The sequence below is a fragment of the Pavona decussata genome, unplaced genomic scaffold (genome assembly GCF_977016875.1).
Source record: "Pavona decussata unplaced genomic scaffold, jaPavDecu1.1 SCAFFOLD_238, whole genome shotgun sequence".
NCBI classification, from domain to species: domain Eukaryota; kingdom Metazoa; phylum Cnidaria; class Anthozoa; order Scleractinia; family Agariciidae; genus Pavona; species Pavona decussata.
The window spans coordinates 2,179,217-2,200,246 of record NW_028145643.1 but is presented as its reverse complement, the minus strand read 5'-3'; the positions used below and the strand labels follow the sequence as shown (position 1 = coordinate 2,200,246).

The 21,030-nt window shown below is 40.1% G+C and overlaps 2 protein-coding genes across 4 annotated transcripts; one reads left to right on the top strand and one right to left on the bottom strand.

Moving 5' to 3' along the window:
- The first annotated feature begins 822 nt into the window (after positions 1-822).
- LOC146457742 (uncharacterized) lies at positions 823-6,059 on the top strand. The gene is made up of 5 exons (XM_085091711.1): positions 823-967; positions 2,093-2,244; positions 3,793-4,022; positions 4,825-5,058; positions 5,425-6,059. Exons 1-5 carry the CDS (start codon positions 948-950, stop codon positions 5,779-5,781), a joined length of 993 nt encoding a protein of 330 aa, XP_084947837.1. The 5' UTR covers positions 823-947; the 3' UTR covers positions 5,782-6,059.
- A 133-nt stretch (positions 6,060-6,192) lies between these two features.
- On the bottom strand, positions 6,193-18,701 carry LOC146457741 (uncharacterized). Of its 3 annotated transcripts, none has more exons than XM_085091637.1 (7): positions 18,370-18,701; positions 11,670-11,930; positions 11,352-11,470; positions 9,901-10,050; positions 8,846-9,041; positions 8,091-8,192; positions 6,193-7,708 (listed from the first exon to the last, which is right to left on the bottom strand). In XM_085091637.1, the coding sequence occupies exons 2-7, from the start codon at positions 11,925-11,927 to the stop codon at positions 6,536-6,538; spliced, it is 1,998 nt and encodes a 665-aa protein (XP_084947763.1). In that variant the 5' UTR covers positions 11,928-11,930; positions 18,370-18,701; the 3' UTR covers positions 6,193-6,535. The 3 variants fall into 3 exon arrangements, with proteins under 3 accessions (XP_084947763.1, XP_084947761.1, XP_084947762.1); XM_085091635.1 differs by lacking the exon at positions 18,370-18,701 and adding an exon at positions 15,287-15,609; XM_085091636.1 differs by lacking the exon at positions 18,370-18,701 and adding an exon at positions 13,725-13,795.
- Between the last annotated feature and the right edge of the window lie 2,329 nt (positions 18,702-21,030).

Sequence of the window (21,030 nt, the reverse complement as noted above, 5' to 3'; positions counted from 1 at the left end):
AATAATACTGAAAAATAAGCATCAAGGTCCAAAGCCTGATTAAGCTAATCCTGGGTTAGTGTGACCTTTGAATCCAGTTTATAATCACTAATCAAACAAAATTCTTCCAAAGGGTTTTTCAGTATCCTTTAGTTTTGACTTTAACTATTATTTACCGTTAGCTTAAGATTAGCATTTAAAAACATTTCCAACGAACGAGATGGAAACCTCGGTTAACTTTTAATCGTGGATTAGCGTTGATCGGCTTTCGAACAACCGGGGCCAGAACTCTTCGAATTATCAATTGAAAGCGAACGTCAGCTCAGTAAGGTAGCGTAAAGTGTTGGAGTTTAGCAGATGGGTTCTTGAAATGCAAAGCACTTGTTAATTATCAGAGCCAGTAAACACAGAATAAACAAACCTCTGTTCTATTGAAATTACATATCCTTTTTCTGTGAATGTTCACTTGACAGTGCCATGCTAAGTTTGAGACATGCGAGAATGGTGGAAATTATCATGTGGAAGTTGCGATGGATTGCGATGGTGCTGAACATTATATTTTCTTACAGCAGTATTTGCTATTGGTTTGATAAGGTTATGTTTATCACGTGACCCTTTTAAAGGTGCCTTTGGACTCTCCATTTAAGATATTTCTTGTGATAATCCTGTCCAGTTTACTTTTTTGTCAGTCGTCATAAGGCCAATCGATAGCGCCCATATTGAGTAATCAGATTTCTTGAATAGTGGTTGCCAAGCACTCAGACGCGAAAAACGCGCGCACAATAAACAACCCGCAGAAACACAGAGAGCGTGAATATCCTTGACTGAACGATGAAAGACAAGCCGTTGATAACCAAAAACGTGAATCTAAACGCTATTCCCTTGAGAAGGGAAATTAAGAATGGTTGTGAAGTGACCATGAGGTATGAACTAAACCGAGCGGACTTAATACCTCCTGTGGTGCCGGCATGCGAGTTTTATATCAAAGGTAAGAGATTGGGGCCGATGATAGTGCTTTCAAATTGTATGATGAGTCCTGTATGCGTAGCACCCGTGAAATCAGTGAGAGAAATTAAATTTAGGCCTATGTAAGTTCTAAAGTTAAGAATACTTTCCTCGGAATTTCCCCGCCGGGTTACAAACCCTTGAAAGGAAGCTTGGGTCAAGGAAGGACAAAGAAAAATCTTTGACCTGCGGGGGATTGGAACCCACAACAGCGACGGTGATCTGACCCGTAAGTCGTGTGTTAAATTCCGCCGACGAGGTGTAAGATTTTTTGCTGGTTCTTGCCAGGCCTAATTTCTACTTAGGGTTTGTAACTAAGGGGAATTCCAACATAATTCTACCGCCGTTTTTGGTTCGAGTTAAGTGCTTTGGCATCTGGAGTTCTTGACTCAATGCATCCACATAAATATTTTTAAGTAACTGTAAATGACAGTAAAATACACCTCGAATAGTATTTCCCCTATAGCCGTTAAACAATCGTTTGGATCCCTGTTAGAGGTTTCAGAGATTTTAAAAGAGATAACAGAAAAGCATTTCAATGATGACGCAGTTGTAAGAACTGAACAATATTTTCAGTGCTAATTACAAGCTTGGTGCCGGATGTTTGGTATTTGGGGGATTTAGGGAGCTAACTGGCCTCCAAATTATAGGGATAAAGAATAACCAATCTCTCACTTCCGCGACGGCTCACGCTTAATTTCCGAAGCCAGTTGACACTAAATTTCACAAACCATAATCAACTTATGACGGTCTTGAGAGCTATTTTTTCATATTTTTTATAAGTACTACCATGATATTTATATCACGGGTGACAAATCGCGATTGTGAGTTTTTGACTTGTTTATTGGATCGAGAAACGTCGCCATAGCAATTTTAAAAATTTCACATGTGAAATATGAAATATAAAAGCGACAGCCTATAGCCGTTCGAAATATTATTTTTGTTTTGTCTGCTTTTATTTTTCTTTAGAATTTCACCACCTTACAAAAGTCAACACCAACCTTAACGAAAGCTGTCGTTATTCATCGTTCTTGTGTTCGTCAGTGCACATCATAATCAGGATTATCTTCACAGACTGATTAGCATAATTTTCTTTTGTCCAGTGCAGGTGTAGGACGGTCAGATCTCCATTTCCTCTTCTGTTGGGAATCATTTTTGCCTTGTTGCTTTTCTATTGGTTAACATCGGACAGCTTCATTCCCAACCAAAGATTTTCGTTGGATGAATATAGTAATAATATTACTTCGCGACATTTGGATGGTAAGAAAGTTTTCATATGTCTATTTATTCACTATCATCTTTTGTTCTCAATTAAATCCAGCTTCATGTTTGAATTAATCAACTGATCAACGCAGGCGGCTTTTTCCAGATGTTTTACCACCTGACCCAAAACGAAGCGGAAAGACAAGTGCAACGTGACAAAGTGACTCAACGAAAGACTGACTGTCTGACTGTTTGACTGACTAACTGACTGACTGACTGGTTGACTGACTGACTGACTGACTGACTGACTGACCTGCTGACTGGCTGACTGGCTGACTGGCTGACTGGCTGACTGACTGGCTGACTGGCTGACTGGCTGACAGGCTGACTGACTGGCTGACTGGCTGACTGGCTGAATGACTGGCTGACTGGCTGACTGACGGCTGACTGACTAACTGACTGATTGACTGACTGGCTGACTGGCTGACTGGCTGAATGACTGGCTGACTGGCTGACTGACGGCTGACTGACTAACTGACTGATTGACTGACTGCCTGACTGACTGATTGACTGATTGGCTGACTGACTGACTGGCTGACTAGCTGACTGGCTGACTGGCTGACTGGCTGAATGACTGGCTGACTGACGGCTGACTGACTAACTGACTGATTGACTGACTGGCTGACTGGCTGACTGACTGACTGGCTGACTGGCTGACTGGCTGACTGGCTGAATGACTGGCTGACTGGCTGACTGACGGCTGACTGACTAACTGACTGATTCACTGACTGGCTGACTGACTGACTGGCTGACTGTCTGACTGACAACCTGATTGACTGACTGAATAATGACCGACTGACTGACTGACTGACTGACTGATTGACTGATTGATTGACTGACTGACACTAACTGAACGGCTGACAGAATGAGTGACTGACTGACTTATTGACTGACTGGCTGGCTGACTGACTGACAGACTACAGGCTCACTGGCTGCCTTATTAACGGACTAAAGGGAATGTTTCTTAAAGGAACTGTGGTGCTGCGTTGGTTGTGGAGGGAAAACGTAGCTATTTGCGTTGGCCAATTTACGTTATCAACTTATTTGATAAAACAACTGGCTGGTTCACTGGGTAAGAAGGAAGAAAAGACGAAAGAGAGAATCAGAAAATGGACGTGATCATTGTGGGATTAGATCCCAACCTACGCGTGCCAAAAGATAAACTGCCGCTTATAACCCTCCCTGGTTATATAGGCCCATCTACTTCCATTGTAAACCAAAACATACATCCGATTATAAGCTCCCCCGGATATAAGCCCCCCCTCTAGTTTCGTTCGTGTTGTTAGTTTTAATTTTGTTCCAAATATTGACGTTTTAAAGCTTAATTAAAAACCAGTTAATGAAAAACGTATTTCGATCAATACTGTTATAGCTCGTTTCGAAACGGTTTTTCAGTCCGGTTATAAACCCCCCGGATATAAGCCCCTCCGTTTATAAGCCCATCTAAAACCTCTTTACGAAGTTGTATAAGCCCAGGGCCTACAATCGGCAGTTTACGGTCTTGAGCATGGCCACCTTTAATGTCATGGAAAATTTTGTTACTAGGAGGAGTCGTCAATGACAATTCCAGTGGAACCATCAACCGTTTTGTAAGCAAGAATTTGGTTTCAGCAGAGAAACAGAAAATATACGTCCACCAAGGAAGAGCCCGATTGCATCTGATAATTCAGTTTCCGGTTCTGAACACTTCCGGTAGTCCAAAAAATAGCAGCAGGCTGATTACAAGACAGAACGAGTTCATTTACTGCCTCCAAAAGAACTTACTCAGTCCTTACGTAAGTTAATTTATTCAGTCCTCGCGTAAGAGTTAATTTATTCAGTCCTCCGGTAAGTCAATTATTTAGTCCTCACGTACGTTAATTTATTCAATCCTCTTGTAAGTCTGTCGAGAAGGGAAATAAAAAGGGAGTCTAAATATAGTCATTGTCATAGACTTCCAAACTTCACAGTCCCCTTATTTTTCTCCGTTCACCATCGTCCGATAGACCCTGATTATAGCATTTTCCCGAAAATAAATTTTATAGCAATACAGTATTACCGTTATAACGTTCCTTTACAGCTGAGAATTAAACGGGCATTAAGGTCGCGTCAGTTCAGTTTAAAGTTGAAATTTGAAATGTTTTACCGGGACAGAAAATATCTCCCCTCGCTACTGTTGGATCTAGTTGCAGTTTGCCTCCCTAAGGTAGCTAAAATAGCAATGTATATGCACCGATTGTCTTTCAAAACCATGCAGACAAATGTGAAAACGTACGCGTAATTTTACTCAGGATAGATCCAAAGAGATCAGCGTATGACCAGGGAGTTTCTTCAACATATAACAATGCTCTATACTTTAAGAGTATTGTCTTCTTTGGGTTTTTACGGACAACTGTCAAATTTTGTCGTGCTTTGGGAACGGTCTTGGGTTTTAATCCTAGCTTATCCTGATCTTGGCGGCGCCGGATCCGTGTTTTACGATCATGCGAGCGCTACTAGTTCTTAATTTGCAGTTGTATATTTCCGCAAATGTTAAATCATTTATGTTGAGGAGACCACGTGCATATTCTAACCATGCCGTATAATTCTTATTTTCAGGTACAGAAAATCCACATTCTTTGCGAAAGCCATGAGGATCCTCCGTTCATCAAAGCTCTGAACTGGAAACTAGTCTTTTATTTCCTTGGTCGGCGCATGCGCTACAAAGATGCCTTTGAATACGCCTCGAATAACTTATTACATAAAAATGCGATGATTATGAACGCAGACTGCTACGTCGGTAAAGGATTTGAGTATCTCGATCAAGACATTTTGAACAACAAAACAGTGTACGCATTACAGTCAATCCAGGTCACGCGTGAACAGTAATTCCAAGAATGAAATGAACATTCGAATTTCTCTTTGTAATGTCCGACATGTGAATGAAATGTTGGACATCTCTCTGGAAGTCGTTCCGAAAAAGACGCGTTAACTGAAAAAAAGATTCAAAATACGTGGGAAACAATTGTTATTCTTGAAATATTCAATTTTCCAATGTAAAGAAAAATTCATAGCTTTATACTGTTAATAAGCTAGGGAAATTTATACGGGAACTCTGAAATCTCGTTGGCGATTTTGAAAACTGACATGTAAATTTCAAAACTCCGTTCAAATTTCAAAAATATCGTTCACGCGTGACCTGGGTTGACTGTAACAAGACATGAAACCCAGGAAAACATTCGCCTCTGTAACGCGAAAGACTTTTGTGGCCCGAAGTCAAACTACATTGGTTCCCATGATGCTTGGCTGTTCAGGCTGCTGGTCCCAGTTTCTCCTCAGTTTCTCAGCAATATTGACTATCGACCAATTGAGCAAGTTTTAATATTTAACTTAAAAAAATATGAGAAATTCAGAGTAAAGAATCCGTGTAAAATTTTGCACATTGTTCACCACCACTGCAACAGCGAGCGAAACAACAGAGAACGACATATTCAGGGAAAAAGAATTGATCACTATCTTCATATTACAAAACGTAGCCAGGGAAAGGTTGTAAATGCACCATTTTCTGGTCTGTGACTTCTTGTATGTTTATAAAGGATCCGGCCAAGCAGTCACAAGGGATATATCTGAAATCTTGTTACTGAAACGAATAGAATATTACCAATTTGCATGTCTGTAAACGTTTAAAATAAAAACAAGCGGTGATAATGTTAACTGACATTTCGATGCCTCTATGACACCATTTTCAAAGCATAAATGTTGTAAAAGTTTCAATTTTTAAGATCCAGCGTTTCAACCAAATCGTGTTTGTCCCTCATGGAAGCGAAAACAAGAGAAAAAATAAAAGAGACAGAGACAGAGACAAAGAAACATACTCAGTCAGAACAAAAAGGAAAAATATGCAACGGTTCCAAGCGCGAACTAAAAAAAAAATGCAGGCAAAACACAATGGATTGGTTAGTTTTAGACAATCACATAACTCAGAACAAGCTTTAACTTTATCTTCATTTTCAAAATGTCTGACCAGTTGATGACAACCAAGTATTATACCATCTCAGTCACAAACTCTGTATTACTAATTTGTCATTGATTTCCTTAATATATAAAACCTATAATACTGCTATAAGATTTAAGGAATGTTTTTTCCTCTTACTTAAGGCTTTACTTTATCCTTTCACTTTTTAATATATGTTATAGAATTTGCGAAGAAACAATTTTACACCATGGCGAATTCCATATTTTTTTTTTATCTATGAGCATTATTGGCAGGCGTTCTGCAAATTGGATTTTTGAAAAAAATATTGATTTATATTTAAAGAGATTTTTCGTCTCATGGCTCTTCTTCATCTGTCCATTCCTCACGGAATTCTAACATTGAGCGAGTACGTCGGGATTCCGAAGACGATTCGCCTAAGCTTCGGAAGTGTTCGACATCCACAGTCGGATCCGACTGTGATCGGTTTACGGAATAAAAGTCTTTTAAAGCAGACATTGGCGGAGTTAGGTGCTCTGCAACGGAAATTGATGGGAAGCGCATTGTTGCGTGAACATCCTCTGACAATACAGAAGGAGTCATCGATAAACCTTCGGCAGGCCCCGAACCTCTTCGTCGAAAAGCCATCTTATGAGTTCTTGACGTAGACTTGACCCGAAACTTTGCAGCTGAATGCTTGGCTCTCCCACGAGTTGAGCTTACCACGTGTTCCGCGGGCTCTCCGTCAGGTTCCTTTCTCGGAGACATTTTTCTTGAATGTTTGGTTGAAACAAGTTTTCGGCTTCTTCTTTCCGGCCTTTTTTGCCTTGAAGTCTTTGCTTGTCTATGTCCCCTTGTTTCTCTTCCACCTTTAACCGTTGTTCGGTCAAATAAACGTTGTTTAGCCGGAGGGGGTTCTTCCCCGTCTCTTGTCTCATACCGCGGCCTCGAGCCGAAAGATACAACACGAGGTTCCTTATAGGTCTGGGAAAGAGTTTGAACTACGTCACGATCGTGTGACGTAAATGTCTGAGGTAGTTTCCAGGAGAATGAGGGCTCGGTTCTTTCTCTATAGTCCTGACGAGGAGTGAAAGGCGTGATGGGTACTATTCGATAGTACTCCTCGGGAGCTGGGGAGAGCTGGACAGGTTCAACCGCGGGAGAATGGGAACGTTCGCTGCGTCTTTCGTTGGTGTCTTGTTCATTCGCGGAAGATTCAATTTCAGATTCGTCCGTCGGAATTGGCGAGTAGTGAGCTGTGGTTTCCTGCCTTCCTTTCCAAGATGCTCCTTGTTCTTCTTCAGGCTCACCAGGTGGCCCAGGACCGGAGAAATAGAACTCGGATGATTTGACGGGGCTGCTTTTCGGCGATGCATAATTGTACCCCTCGGGACTGGAAGTTCCTGGTGAGAAGATGGATTCCCAATACATTGCTGAGTCGCTGGGTAGGTGGGCCCCCTTGTATGAACCTGACCGCACAGCTCTGCGAAGTACATCCCACATTTTCTGAGAACTGACTCTCTTTGCCGGCTGCAGGAAAAGTAAAGAAGATTGCGAGTCAAGGCTATAATATGCTCTGAACACTACTTGATAAACTTCTTATTAACCCCAGTTGCTCGAGACAGAACTGGAGAATATTGCAGCTATGACTGTAGACATTTCTTCTGATTATTTATTTATTTATTTAATTATTTATTTTTGTACGCAAACGCCTCTTCGCTCATTCATGGCTGCCACGACCTTTCAACAATAAAAGCCTCGAGCTAGTAGGTTATTAACCAGTGATGTAAAGGATGTTTAGGTGCAGTGTACATGAAGTACAAATTTTATATTTTTGCGTTGGTCACATGACCTTGGATAGAACTACTGATACGTTTTGAAGTTTAAAGTTTAAAATAAATTAATGTCTAACCCTTTTTTCTCTGGGTTTTGTTTCTCGTTGTTCCTCCTCTTCTCGCTCTCCGTCTTCAGTAGCAGGATGCAGACGTTTTCTCCTGCCCAGTGTACGGTATATCTGTTTAAAATGTCAACAAGCAAGAAAAATGAAAGACGTTCGTGCACCTTGCAGAACGATAAATTTAATATAATTTACCATATATCTATGTTGCTATTTGCCCACAGAAAACTCGGAATCGTCTTCTAAAAGCAGAGTTACACTAAAACGCTAAGCAATACAGGCGCCTTCCTTCAGTACAGGTGAACCCTGAGAACGAGGCTGTAAGCAATCTTTCGCGCAACCTGTCTCGCAACGGCTGAACTTGGCTAGCGTGGAGAGGTCTCCAGCTTTCTTTGCGACCTTGCAACGATGAAAATCGTTGTAAGAATGCGTCGCTTACGAGGTTTCCGTCTTACGTTCGCAAACAAAAGCGTCAAAACTAAAAAACAAACAAAAAAACAACAACAACAAAACAGACGAGTGAAGTGGAAGTGGGCTAGCAGGGTGGGCATCGTAACCCATCTAGAAAAGTCGTATATTACAACTGAACACGATTGGAAGCGGCGCGAACGAACGCTCAAAAATTTCAACGGTAGGTCCTCAAATTTCTACCCCGCACTGAATTCAAAATAAGTTGCTTTTATTTCAACACACTTTCCCAAGGTTTAGCTAAAACAAGTTATTGAAAAAAGAAAAAGAGAACTGGAAAGACATGCAATTTAATTTCTAACCTCTTGATGACTGATAATGTTTCGACAAAGAAACACTTCTCTGGTAAAATCAATGCCTTGCGCACTTAGTTCAGCCAAAGCCAGAAACACATCACCAACAGAAGTCCTACGGGAGTAGTTGTCATAGCGACAGATGTGAAGGTTTAGTGTCTGCAGTGCCATGTCTGACTGGGACAGCGGAAACTCGTATACTTCCCTGGAGAGAGAGATTGGGAATAGGATATATAAATAATGTAACATGAAACAAAGCGAGGAATTTCCCGAACAATATTAGCCTCTTATAACCGAGGATGCCACAGAAAATCCGCTAAACCAAACCATTCTGATTCAAAAATATCCATTGCATTGAACATTAGCTGACATAAAAATGCAATGCGCTCCAATAGGGAAACAATTCTTTGAGGCTAGTTTCCTCAGATAAGGAAGCGAAGGAAGGAGGGGTGGGGGGGGGGGGGGTGTATTATGCTTAAAGAACCCGCTGAATAAATCAGAGGACCTAGAGCAAGGTTTGCTCCGAATGTAGTCGTAAGAGAGTTAATTTCGTGTATACTTTACATAAAGAAGATAACACACCCATATTGAACTAGTTGTTGGACCAGTAACAAGCACCGTTTTCGAGCTTTTATTCTCAATAGACACCAGGTAAGACCATTTTTAGGCTAACCTGGTTAGGTTCTTTTATACGGGTTTTCACCGTATACGAGATTCAGAAAAGGGTTTTTGGGCTCCTGGGACCAGTTGTTCAAAGCCTGATTAAGCTAATCCTGGGGTAACGTGAACTTTCGTTCGAAATTAATTACTAATTAATTAAAAGTCTTCCTCAAGATTTTTGTTCGTCATTTTTGACTTAGACGTTTCTTTACCATTAATAAAATTAGCTCGGTTAATCTTTAATCGGGGTTTAGCGTTAATCGGCTTACGATCAACCGTGCCCTGGGGTCCGGTCTACAAAACAAGCAAAAATAATACGAGATTTAAAATTTTATCCTTGCGGGCTACAAGTGGATTTCAGGGCTCTGGAGAATCCTTCCCTCTCCGAAACCCTTATACAATACCTGAAGCTGACATTAATTGTGGTGTCGTAAGGCTCAACTGTCTGGCTCTGAAGGTTCAAGGGAAGAAGGTGAACATCTACATAAGTAGAGGTGGATTGGTTTTCTATTGGAATGTCTTCAGCTCGAATCAGACGCACCATCAACATAGACCTACATGAAAAGAATTCAAAAAACGTTGAATGAAAATACCGGTTACCGACAGATATGTCTACAGCTATTTCAATTAACGTTGTCGGGTCAAAGCTTAAAGCTTAAAGACACCTTCAAAGAGGCTGCCACCTCATCCATTTGATATCCTAACATTTCTTTCATCCAAATGGCTCGCCATCGTATATCTTCACTGGACGGACCAGGCAAAGGTGATTTTAATGAACTTATTCACAAAAAACTCCACAGAATCTTGAGGTCTTGTCTTATAGCTTTAAACTTTGTTACGTCAACGTTAATTGAGATAGCTGTATAGCAATAATATGCAATAATGTAAAGGCTCACCTATAACAAATCTATAGTTTACATAGTTAGCAGAAACCGTACAGTTTTTTAAATGGGGCAGCAGAAAGAAATGGAGCTCCTTACCGAATCACATAATAGATCAGCCAAACATGGGCGCTTAAAAAACATGATTCAAATTTTACTTCCACTAATTGATGTCACTCATATTAACAGTCTGAGCACCTTTCATCTCCAAGGCTGGGTGTATTAGTTTTTATTAAAAACTGGATTGTTCTATAATGCCATTCCAGGAATTTGATTGGCTTAGTGGCCATGGTATATGAGCCATTATAGCATGCCCGAGAAAAAGCGTCTATTCAATTGGCTTCCGGTTGCTCTTTAAGGACAGTGCCTACTACAATACCAAAGTATTCTTACGCGGTCTATTACTATGCAGGAAACGCAGATCTTAGCGAGGGCTATTGGAATACAAAATAAAATTGGGAGTAACCACGCATTTTTTTTAGAGATAATTAAGCAACAATAATTCTAAAAAGCGCCAAAATACAAAACAATGTATGAAATGAAATTTTTTTCCCAAATTGAAACTTTAAAATTATCTCTGAAAAATGCATGGTTACAATTGATTTTCTTTTCGGATTCCAATAACCCTTGCCGAGATTTGTTTTTCCCGCGTAGTTATAAACGGCGCAAAAATATCTCTCTTTTAGCAGGCACCACTGTCAAGAAACCCGACTTTCTCGGACCATCGCGAGATGCGTAGAACGTATGTGCAGTAACAAAAGGAGGTCCTTAAAACAGCGAAATCATCTACAAGATCTAGCAATATTTCTTGATTGTTTCTAACATAAAAAAAAATCACTCGCGCTTGCTGGATATGAGATGATTATAGCCAACGCGCGCGCGTGGAATAATTGTTAATTATAGCACGTTCGAAATACAAATAGTTAAAAGCTAAAACGTAGGAAGAAAGAATCTAATATTGTTTATGATGTTACCGGTGTTGATCGTATCTGAGAGCAAAGTAAAGTCTGCCCAGATCCGGATGATCATCACTCTGTGATTCCTCTTCTTCTTCTTCATCTGTGGTGGGTGTTTCGTCTGATGACATGAGACTCTAAAGGATAAAAGCGAGAGCCATAAAGATATTTGTAAACAACCGTGTGCCACGGGGCCGGTAGCCTCGTGAGCAAAATGCTTTTTTTCCATATTTCTTTTTCCTCACTTCTTTCACTAACTTGGTAAATTCTTTTCCCGCTTGATAATCCTCCTATACAGATAAAAGAGGTAACCAACAAGTTCAAACCGTCCCTTACCTTGGGGAAGTCTGGCCGTGGCTGTACAGGAGTGATGGTAATCCTTGGCATGGTCTCCTGAGCATAAGCTGTGGCGACCTTCTTGCGCACATGCTCTGCTTCTTCTTCCAGGTATTTGTACGGCACTGCGTCCTTCTCACTGTCGGCATCCGCATTCCGTCTCTTCTTCCTCGTCAGTGTCCAGGAGGTAACTGCATAAACAACCAGCGCTACCAGACACAGAACGAGTACCGCAATAACTATCTCTAACTTCTCCATATTCTGAAAGAGTAAAACAGAAAAAAAAAATGCAAGTTTCCAGGTGAACCCGATAAGACGTAGCGCGCTGATATTGACGCAAAATACTAAAGTACTGAATAACAAGCAAAAATTGGTGCTTATTTTCACGTTTCAATTTCAGTCCCTTAGCCGAAACTGGGTTAAGACCTGTAGTGTTTGCACATTCCGGACAAGCACGCAAAACTGACGCAAAGTCTTGCTTTTCCTTTTCTTCACACTCTGGAAAAGTGAAGACAAAAAAATTTTACAAGAAGCAACAATGGAAGATAACCTTAAAGGCCGATATGAACAAAACCAATGAGATGCGACATGAGAAAATCTCGATTCACGTATTCGTGTTTCGCTCGCGCTCCTCGCGTGTCAATCACGCATTGAATTGCCTTGTCCACTACTATGGAGACAAATAGCGTTGACATATTTCTTCAAAAACTGTTCGGTTTTTCGCGGGATATACTTTTGCAGTTATCCGACCCCGGGCGAAATTACGGAAATATTTGTATGTCTTAGGAACTTTGATGATGATGATGATGATAATAATGTTTAAACATTTCTTATGCGCAAACTAAAGGGCGATTTCGACTTTGTCGCATGCGACAAGCTTACGACAGACCTACGACACGAATTGTTTCGTGTAAATCAAACCTACAACTCGCTTACGACTGTCGTATACGTCACAAAAAATGTCGCAGGATTTTAAAACATGTTTCAAAATCCTACGACAATCGTAGGTATAGGCAATCGTATACGTTGAATGATGAAAGTTGTGTGCGACTCTCTGTATGACGCGAGCAGCGCGCTCTAGAAATCGCATGCGACAGTGGTAAGCAAAACTTGCACCGTCTAAATCGGCCTTAACATATTTCAATATGATCAAACTTTGTATGATTATAAACTGGTATGTACTGCACATAACATCGAGTTGACTGAAAAGTCATGTTGTTTTGGAGGTGGTCTATTCTTTAATCTCAGTAGCTCACAATGATTTCCCGTTACATTTCTTTCCACGCACAAGAGGCACATCGCGACATGTAAGTCAACTTGTATATCATTTACGGAAGCTTATAGGTGCCATCTGACATCTGAGTTAAAAAAAAAACCCCGACATCCAAGTTGCGACTAGCCTCCCACGCAGACGTCCTTTAAGGGTTCGTCATGCGTTTCCTCCCCCACGAGAAGGAAACGCATGACGAACCCCTAAGGACGTCTGCGTGGGAGGCTAAGTAGCGACTTCCGAAATCCGACATCCGAGTTGTGAAAATCGGACTTCCTTGGTGTAAAAATCCGACGTACGACATGCGGTCTGCTGGGGTCGTCTATCTGCCCCTCTAGCGAGGCCGATGTACGCATACTGCGGTGGCAGAATAACATAATGAATAAATGAGAGAGCATCGCAATTATAAACGCAACTTAAGCAGCTGCAAAAAAAAAGCCTGAAAAAATTCAGGCTTGAACAGGATCCAGACTAAAAATAACAAATAAGAGTACAATGGCGCGAGGCCGGATTTTAAAGGTCACGGATGTAAACAAGCTTGAGCATTACGATTTGTAAGATACTGGAATATCAAGCCCGTGAACCCCCCAAATCCCATATTTGTCTCAAAACTTAAGCTTAAATTAATACTCCATTTTTTATTTTTCTTTCACGGCTCGGAATTGAAAATGTCTGGAAACCAAAGACTGATTTGTTTTGGGCGAATTGACTGAACCATGATCCACGCGACATGATGTAAGACGGGTTATAAGAATTAAATTTAGTGTGTCTGACTGGACATTTACCTCCATATTTGATCATTCTGGATTTAGCATCTTTCTCCTTGTGAAGATATTGTAAAGGCGGTAATTCCGCTAAGGTGACGTTCGCATGCAGCGCCACGCTACATGGATCATGAAATAGACGCTTAACTTATTTGTGGTCATAGAAACACAATGGATCAGTGACCTCGCAGAGGAAAGTATCACCTTACTAAATACACCACGCATATCATATCTAACATCTACACTCGAAGCTTAAGTCGATAAACTTGCAGCCATCTACCTTTGAAAAATTTTTCTAAACGGCTTTCATTGGATAGGATCCACAACTTCCGACTCTGGGTCACCTTACTCTCCCCTCCCCCCTCCCAAAGTCTCTTAGACTATTTCTTTCATGCTCGCGGGTCCATCTGAACTCTTATCTGGGTTTACACGTGATAAAAAGTTCAACGGTGCATTATTTATCAGGCATTAAATCTCGGATATTTCATCATGTTTACTACAAGCTACTACAGACTTGGGGTAATTTTATTCTCGTCGGACCGACTATTTTTTGTTTGTTTTTCATTTGCAGTTTGGTACTACTCCAGACATGATATATTTTTATCGATGGGTCAAGCATGCAACCCACCTTAGTCAACAACTGACAAAAATTTTAAGTAGCTAGCTAATTATATAAAGTAAATCGAGATATGTACACCCATCAAAGGAATCCGTTTACCGAAATCTTTATCATTTGTAAATACAGTCAAATTTATATTATATGTACTGACAAATTTTATATTAGGGAAGTTTAAATCGACGAAAAGTGATGTTCAAATTACTGGAAAAATATTCATGAGCGGGAAAGTTTTCGATGGATGTCAATTCAATCTCGTTACACGTTTCCTCAATCATTTATTCTGTGCAACTGGTTGTCCTTTTAAAATGTCCTTAATTGGCGTTTTATGTTCACGACATTTAATTAATACCATACCATCGGCATTCTTTTTTAAATCTAGGCAAGTTATCTACATATTTAGCCTGGTTTACATCAAATTGCGATATAAAGAAAATTTAATATATCATTGCTATAAACTTGTGGAAATTGTGTTAAAAATTAAACTCAACTTTGGATAAAACTCCAATGACGATCATTAAGAACGTTTTAAGGGATATTTAGCACAGAATGAATATTGTAGAAAATATAAAACTTAAGGTTTCCATTCTGATGCATTCTAAGTATGATTTAGACTGCGGTGTACCGTGCAGCCGGCTGTTGACGGTGCATACCTTACTCACGATTCTTGTTGATTCTTTCACACGTATTTATTGATTTCTGTTTATGTAGAGTTTATTCATTCATCGTGAAGTCTGAGCCTTTTTTCTGGATTTTACACCGTCTCATTCAGAAACTGCTTAAACCAGAAGCCGAGCATTTGTTTTCACTCGAGCGTGACCTCAACTAAGCGTCGTCGTTTAGCAAGACTCGTGTTTACCTTTGCTTCAAATACGCAGGCCTGTCAACATAGTTTAAAAAACACGAATAAACCGTCGATGAAAACAGAGACCAAAACGCTAATAAACAACACCAAACGTACACTTACCGAGTCCGTCATAATGAAAAGAAAAACGTGTAGTGAAGCGAAGTCATGTTCCTATCCAAGTGTGGGATTTCTCAGCGGTAGCCGTAAGGACAGCTATAAGCTATCTCCTTAGGTGAATTTAAGCTGTAACATCGAACAAAACACAGGCTTCTTTGTACATCTGGGTGTTTTTATACCTAGCATTTCACTTCAAAGACTGCGAAAAAGTCTGTCAAATTATCATCCAAGCCACATATGGTACCTGCTGACGAATTTAAGCCATTTTGCCCAAAGTTTCATCCGCTACACAATCGACCCATATTTATTTCATTACTGAAAACAGAAGTTCCGGAATTAGGCGTTGCTCATTAATGACGTTTTGAATTCGGACAATCCACGCATTTTCAAAGCCTTCGGCAAGGCGATAGCCATGGCCAGCGGCTACAGTACATTGTAAGAGCATTGCTATGCGCTAGAATAAATTATTATTATTACTATTATTTATTATTACTTACAGTTACCGCGAGCCAACTGGAGAGGATCACATATCTATCTCTGAGCTAAACCCTGTTGCCTAGTTATCGTGTGCAGATAGATAGATTCCATATAGACCATATATTTTATTTACCACACGGAAGGTCAGTATTGGGAATAAACCGGCTCGAGGTCTCGAGTACGCAGTCGAGGGACATGGGCGCAGTTTCTCGTAATACAGACTGAGCTGACCTAGGCCGGCGAATAAAAAGTTTCGGTAAGAAAAAAGGCCAGAAGTTTTGCAACCAATCACGCAACAGATCCGACCAGGTTCGCAACTAAAGATCGAAAATTCCGCCCGCTACCGGAACCAATCAGATCTCGGCATGATTTACAGAATTCCGCGAGCTCGCACAGTGAGAAAAAACATCAATCTGCTCATAGTTAATTTGCAATTTTGATATAAATGTTAAGTTTGTATTTCGTTCAAATTCGTCTATTATCTTTTGCTGGGAAACATTTTCGGTGTTTTTTTTTACCTGTCGGATCGGATCTCACCTACTTTAATGGGATCGGTACATTAATGACTAGTATTAAACTTCTCCTTACGTACATTATCACTACTTGCAAGAGAAAATAAGGTCATGTGAAAAAAAGTTATGACCACCAAAAATAAAATGCCTTTGTCTACACACAAACTCTCCTAACTTATACCAAAAAAAAAACCATGGAAACAGTGAGGAGAGTATGTATCTAATATTGGTCGAATGCAATCAGAGAAAGACCCTTTGGCTTGATCAGAATAGCGGAATTTACCCAAAAATTAAAAAAAAAAAGTCTTAGTGCTTAGGAAACTGATTGTTGAAAAAAACAACCGAAAAGTTCGGGGGAAATGCGATTTTAAAATATCCATTCTAAACCCACACAGGATCTACTATACGTAGCCTTATTATAAAATCGTTTTCCCATCCAAAGTGACAGTATGTTTCCTTTGTAGGAGAAGCGGAGTGTACCTAACACCTGCACCCTGTCCCCACCCACCCCTCCCATCCTGGATATTGTGGTCCACGTTGCGTTCACGCTTATTATTTTCTATGACATCGTCAGCTCTACTCTGTTGGATTCAATTAAGGCCTGCTGGTCATTAGAATTTCTGCATCATGTGGACGTGAAAGATACTGAAAACTTTCACAATGGTATTAATTAGGACGCAGCTGTGAGAAATTAGTGAAGCAATCACACAACGAAATGGCGTCATTTCACTAATAAGAGGTCACTTGCCAAAAAGAACTATGCGGTTGCAAGGAAAATTAACGAAACAGCGCCATCTCAGATATTAATATTTAATTTAGTATAAATTGTTCCTTTCTAAGACCGCCCAATTTAGACGAATACCGGCTAGAATGAAAATTTGATGCCACGTATTGAAGCGTTAGTGCGCCTTCTGTTGATTAAATGATGAGCTAAACTTGACGAAATTGAGCATGAATTACATGTAAACTCGCAGATGGTTATTCAATATAGTTTTTTGTATTATGGAAATATTCAACAAATAATCTCTTTTCCGACATGAAAAATGCCCGGGAAAAATGTCAGCGACGGTCTATTCTTCGCCTCCACCGCACGCGTGTTTCGCGTCTTATGCGCGCGAGAATCGGTTTCGAGAAGTACCGGCAGCACAGTATCAAGAACATGTCACCTAGGTTACTATAAAACATGACTTTAAATATAATACAACTTCTAAATCCATTTATGATTTTCGCTTTCTCAAAATTTTTTTCTGTGTTTTATTGATTTTTTTTGTCGTTTTCAGATGCTAAAACAGATGACCCCAGCGTCTAATGCTTCGTGTTGTTTTGATGGATGAACGATTCAACTTAAAATAGAACCTCGTTATTGTCTCTCCGTACATGCGACGCGTGACCAATGAATGTAAATAAGTGTTAACTGCTAAATCAAGACGCATATAATTCAGCCATGAGACGCTTAATTTTTAAATAAAAAAATATAAATGTACTCTAGTTAACTCTAGTTAGTCTGTTGGTCTACAACATTGCGCCCTTAAATTCTATAGAAAAGGTTTGAAACAAAGGAAGCGCTTCCGATAATCTTTTTCGCTTAAGGGCTGAAATCCATCATTAATACAGAATCTTTCAAATAGTTTTAGATTTCCAACACTGGCCAGAAAAAAAATGTTCTTACCCTGACAGACGACTTGACAAAAGTTAAATTTTGTTTTTGAACAAATGTTCAGTCTCAATGAGGATTGACTTTATTATTAAAAAATTCAAACGAATGAATGAGTGAACGATTGTAGCATCCTTTTAATAATTGTGAAGAGTACAATATACTTAAGCTTGTTTTTTTCACCTCGAAATATTCGCAACATTTCGGCAACATACCGAGAATTTTCATGACACACTTGCTTACTTACGCCATTTTTTGAACACTATGGCCGCCAAACCGGTCGTTAAATCAGCGTGGCAGCTAGCATATAAATTTTATTTACATTATTTAAAATAATGAACTTAAAAAGAAAGAAAATGTTCAATTGTAGCTGAACTTTCGCTGTCTGGTATATTGCGTTTCATGTGAAATAATTTCAGCGTAATAAAAATAGTCTAACCTACCTTTTAAACCTTCTTTCTCTCCATGTTTTAATGCTTTGGTCCAGGTTTCGCTTCTCTTCTTTACCTTGTGTTTTACGCGTTTGAATTCAGTTCTCTTTGTTGACTGAAGTCACCCACTCTCGCCGGAAAAGCCCAACACAACTAGGAAATGACCTTATTTCGTCTGCAAATAGTCAACTTCATGACCCTTCAAGGTTCCAGTAAATAGTCTATATACAAACGTAGAATTCTGCTTTCTCAAGCGGAGAATTAAGAAAGTTTACAGTATTTTCGCTTCATTTGATTTCTGGAGACGTCAACGGTCGCCCAAACCCAGCGGAGGTTATTTTTGTGCTCAGTAATATATTCTTTTGTCCTGTACTTCGGCATTGTTCACGGTTGTTTGATTTTCGTGTGATATCAACGGATGTCACGCGTAAATCTATTGTTTACACACTCAAGGTTGAGCTGGGTGAGAAATCAGCTGTATTTTGTGAATTTGAGAAAACGAAAGCGAGCAAAAATGTGAATAAATTTGCCATAAAGCGGCCTTTTATTTTCAGCCATGAAACGTGCCCATGAAATGTCCACTTTTGAAACAAAGCAAGAAACTATCCTTCTAACGGCGCGTATTTTTCTATGGTTTTCGGCATACTTTTTAATTATTCACTTTGCGGTGATAGTAATGGATATCAAGAATAGAATGAGCAACACTGGTCTCTACAGCGAACAAGTGTGTGAACAAAAAAGCGAAGGCAGTGGTTTTGATATCAGTCGGGCGTGTTTTTAGAAATATAATCCAAATCAATATTTTAAATCGCTTTAACTTTATTTCTTCGTATCCTTATATACTTGATCCTCTTTGATCTTACATTATAGTATTGACATGTTAACAGGTTTTGTCCGGCGTAGTTTTGACTGCATGCTTCCTCTCATTATTGATTGTCGACATGATCTGCCCACTGTCGCCGAAAACTGAACCGATTGCGAAACAACTAGAAGGATTAAAAAGTGGTGCGCTTTGAAATGAAAAATTATTTTATGTCTATATAGGCGCGTTTATTTTTAATGTTCGCTCTGTAACGGAGACGTATCTCGCTGAATTGCGCTTGTGCAATATAAAACGAGATCGGTAAGAACAGCTGTAGAAGCCGTTTCTTGTGGTCTCGGTTGTCTCTTTTGCTGCGTAGATTTAAAATGCAAACATCCTTCAAGCAATTATTAATTTAGCGTCAAGCTATCCATGCCCAAAGCAATAAGTGACCTCTCAGATCAGTCAAACTTGGCAGCAGGTGACGCGGCCAGGATGAGCACCGACGCTTCAGTGGTTGCTGAGTAACCATTGCGCTATAGGCCCAAAAAGCAGACACTGCTTTGAAAAGTAGTCGTTTTCTTTTTAAAATTTACGGCAGGAGAAGCGACTACTTAAAAGTTTGAACTCTGGCAGTCCCCAGGGCCCTAATCCCGAGGGAGAAAGAGAGAGGACCCTGGGGACGAGATTAAAACTCTGGAAGCAAAGTAGCCTGCGAGCAAGCTCTTTATTTAGGTCAGCTGAGAAAGCACCGAGCGAAGCGAGCCACGAAAGGATTGGGGCGGAGGTAATCATCTCGCGGTTTCCTTCGCAACCTCGTTCCCAGGGAGAGACCCTGGGAACGAGGTCGTTTCCTTCGCGCGCCGCTCGCGCCTCAAATATGCGTCTCGTCCGTCTCGCGTGAGACCCTTCTTGCTTGCGGGCAAGAAGCGAGGAAAGTATGAATGGTCATGAATTCGCGTGCGAGCCTCACAGACCAAGGTAAAACTGGAATGACTGTTTTGCAGCCTAGCGAGATTCAAACGTATGCTATCAGGGGCCATAATCAGGGATGGAGACCGTAAGCGTGGGGTCCACTCGTCCCTTTGTGTTGTACCAAAAAATCTATTTTTAGAAAAAACGGCGCCACCCTTCACCTCATAAACCCGCGCGGATACACGCAAATTTTGCGTGGGGCTCAGTACTACTTTATATGGAAAATGGTTGAGAAAGTCCAGTTCGGTTTCGACAAAATTACGTAATTTTTAAATACTTTGAATGTGAAAATAACATTTTATTACCCTGTACATGTTTAAGTTCCTCCGTCTAACCTTACTAAACTACAGCTGTAAACTAAAGCATTGCATTGGGGGCAACTCGATGAAATTCTCCAGGCTGAGTAAAAACTTTAAACCTTACAGTACAAATATAAATATTATCCGCGATGCTGATAAGTTATATATAAACTTAAATCTTATTCGAGAAGTCAGTTTCAACAAGCATAAATATTTAATGCCGAGTGCCTGTGAAACAGGTAATGGTTACTCAAGTGTTAGACGATAAAAATTGTCAGTGATGAAAAATATTTACAACGAAATTATTTGGGGTTAAAATAGTTAAAGGAATTTTATTTGGTGTTGGGACTTATTACAAATTATACTTTGGTTTGGGAAATATCACAGAAAAAGAACAGTTGACTCATTTCCTTCGCTACGCAGCTCTCTAGAGATAATACTAATCAATTCCTAGTCTCACCTTGTAGTTCGACTAAGTTGTTCTTAATGTATGATTAACGTATAAATTCTCCTGTCATGAATTCGGTATGAGCAGCTGTTCGTTTCCGCAGAAACACTGGCAATCGCAAAGTTTTCAGCTAAGTTTCCCACAAATGA

Bases quoted from the DNA above. Each gene is read 5' to 3' on its own strand.
- LOC146457742 (XM_085091711.1), top strand. From the start codon at position 948: ATGCGAGTTTTATATCAAAG. The intron at 4,023-4,824 runs GTAAGTTAATTT...TCTTATTTTCAG, and splicing joins AGAACTTACTCAGTCCTTAC to GTACAGAAAATCCACATTCT. The intron at 5,059-5,424 runs GCATTACAGTCA...ACTGTAACAAGA, and splicing joins TGAACAACAAAACAGTGTAC to CATGAAACCCAGGAAAACAT.
- LOC146457741 (XM_085091635.1), bottom strand. The intron at 11,471-11,669 runs GTAAGGGACGGT...TTTATCCTTTAG, and splicing joins CACGGCCAGACTTCCCCAAG to AGTCTCATGTCATCAGACGA. The intron at 9,042-9,900 runs GTATTGTATAAG...CTCTCTCTCCAG, and splicing joins ACAATTAATGTCAGCTTCAG to GGAAGTATACGAGTTTCCGC.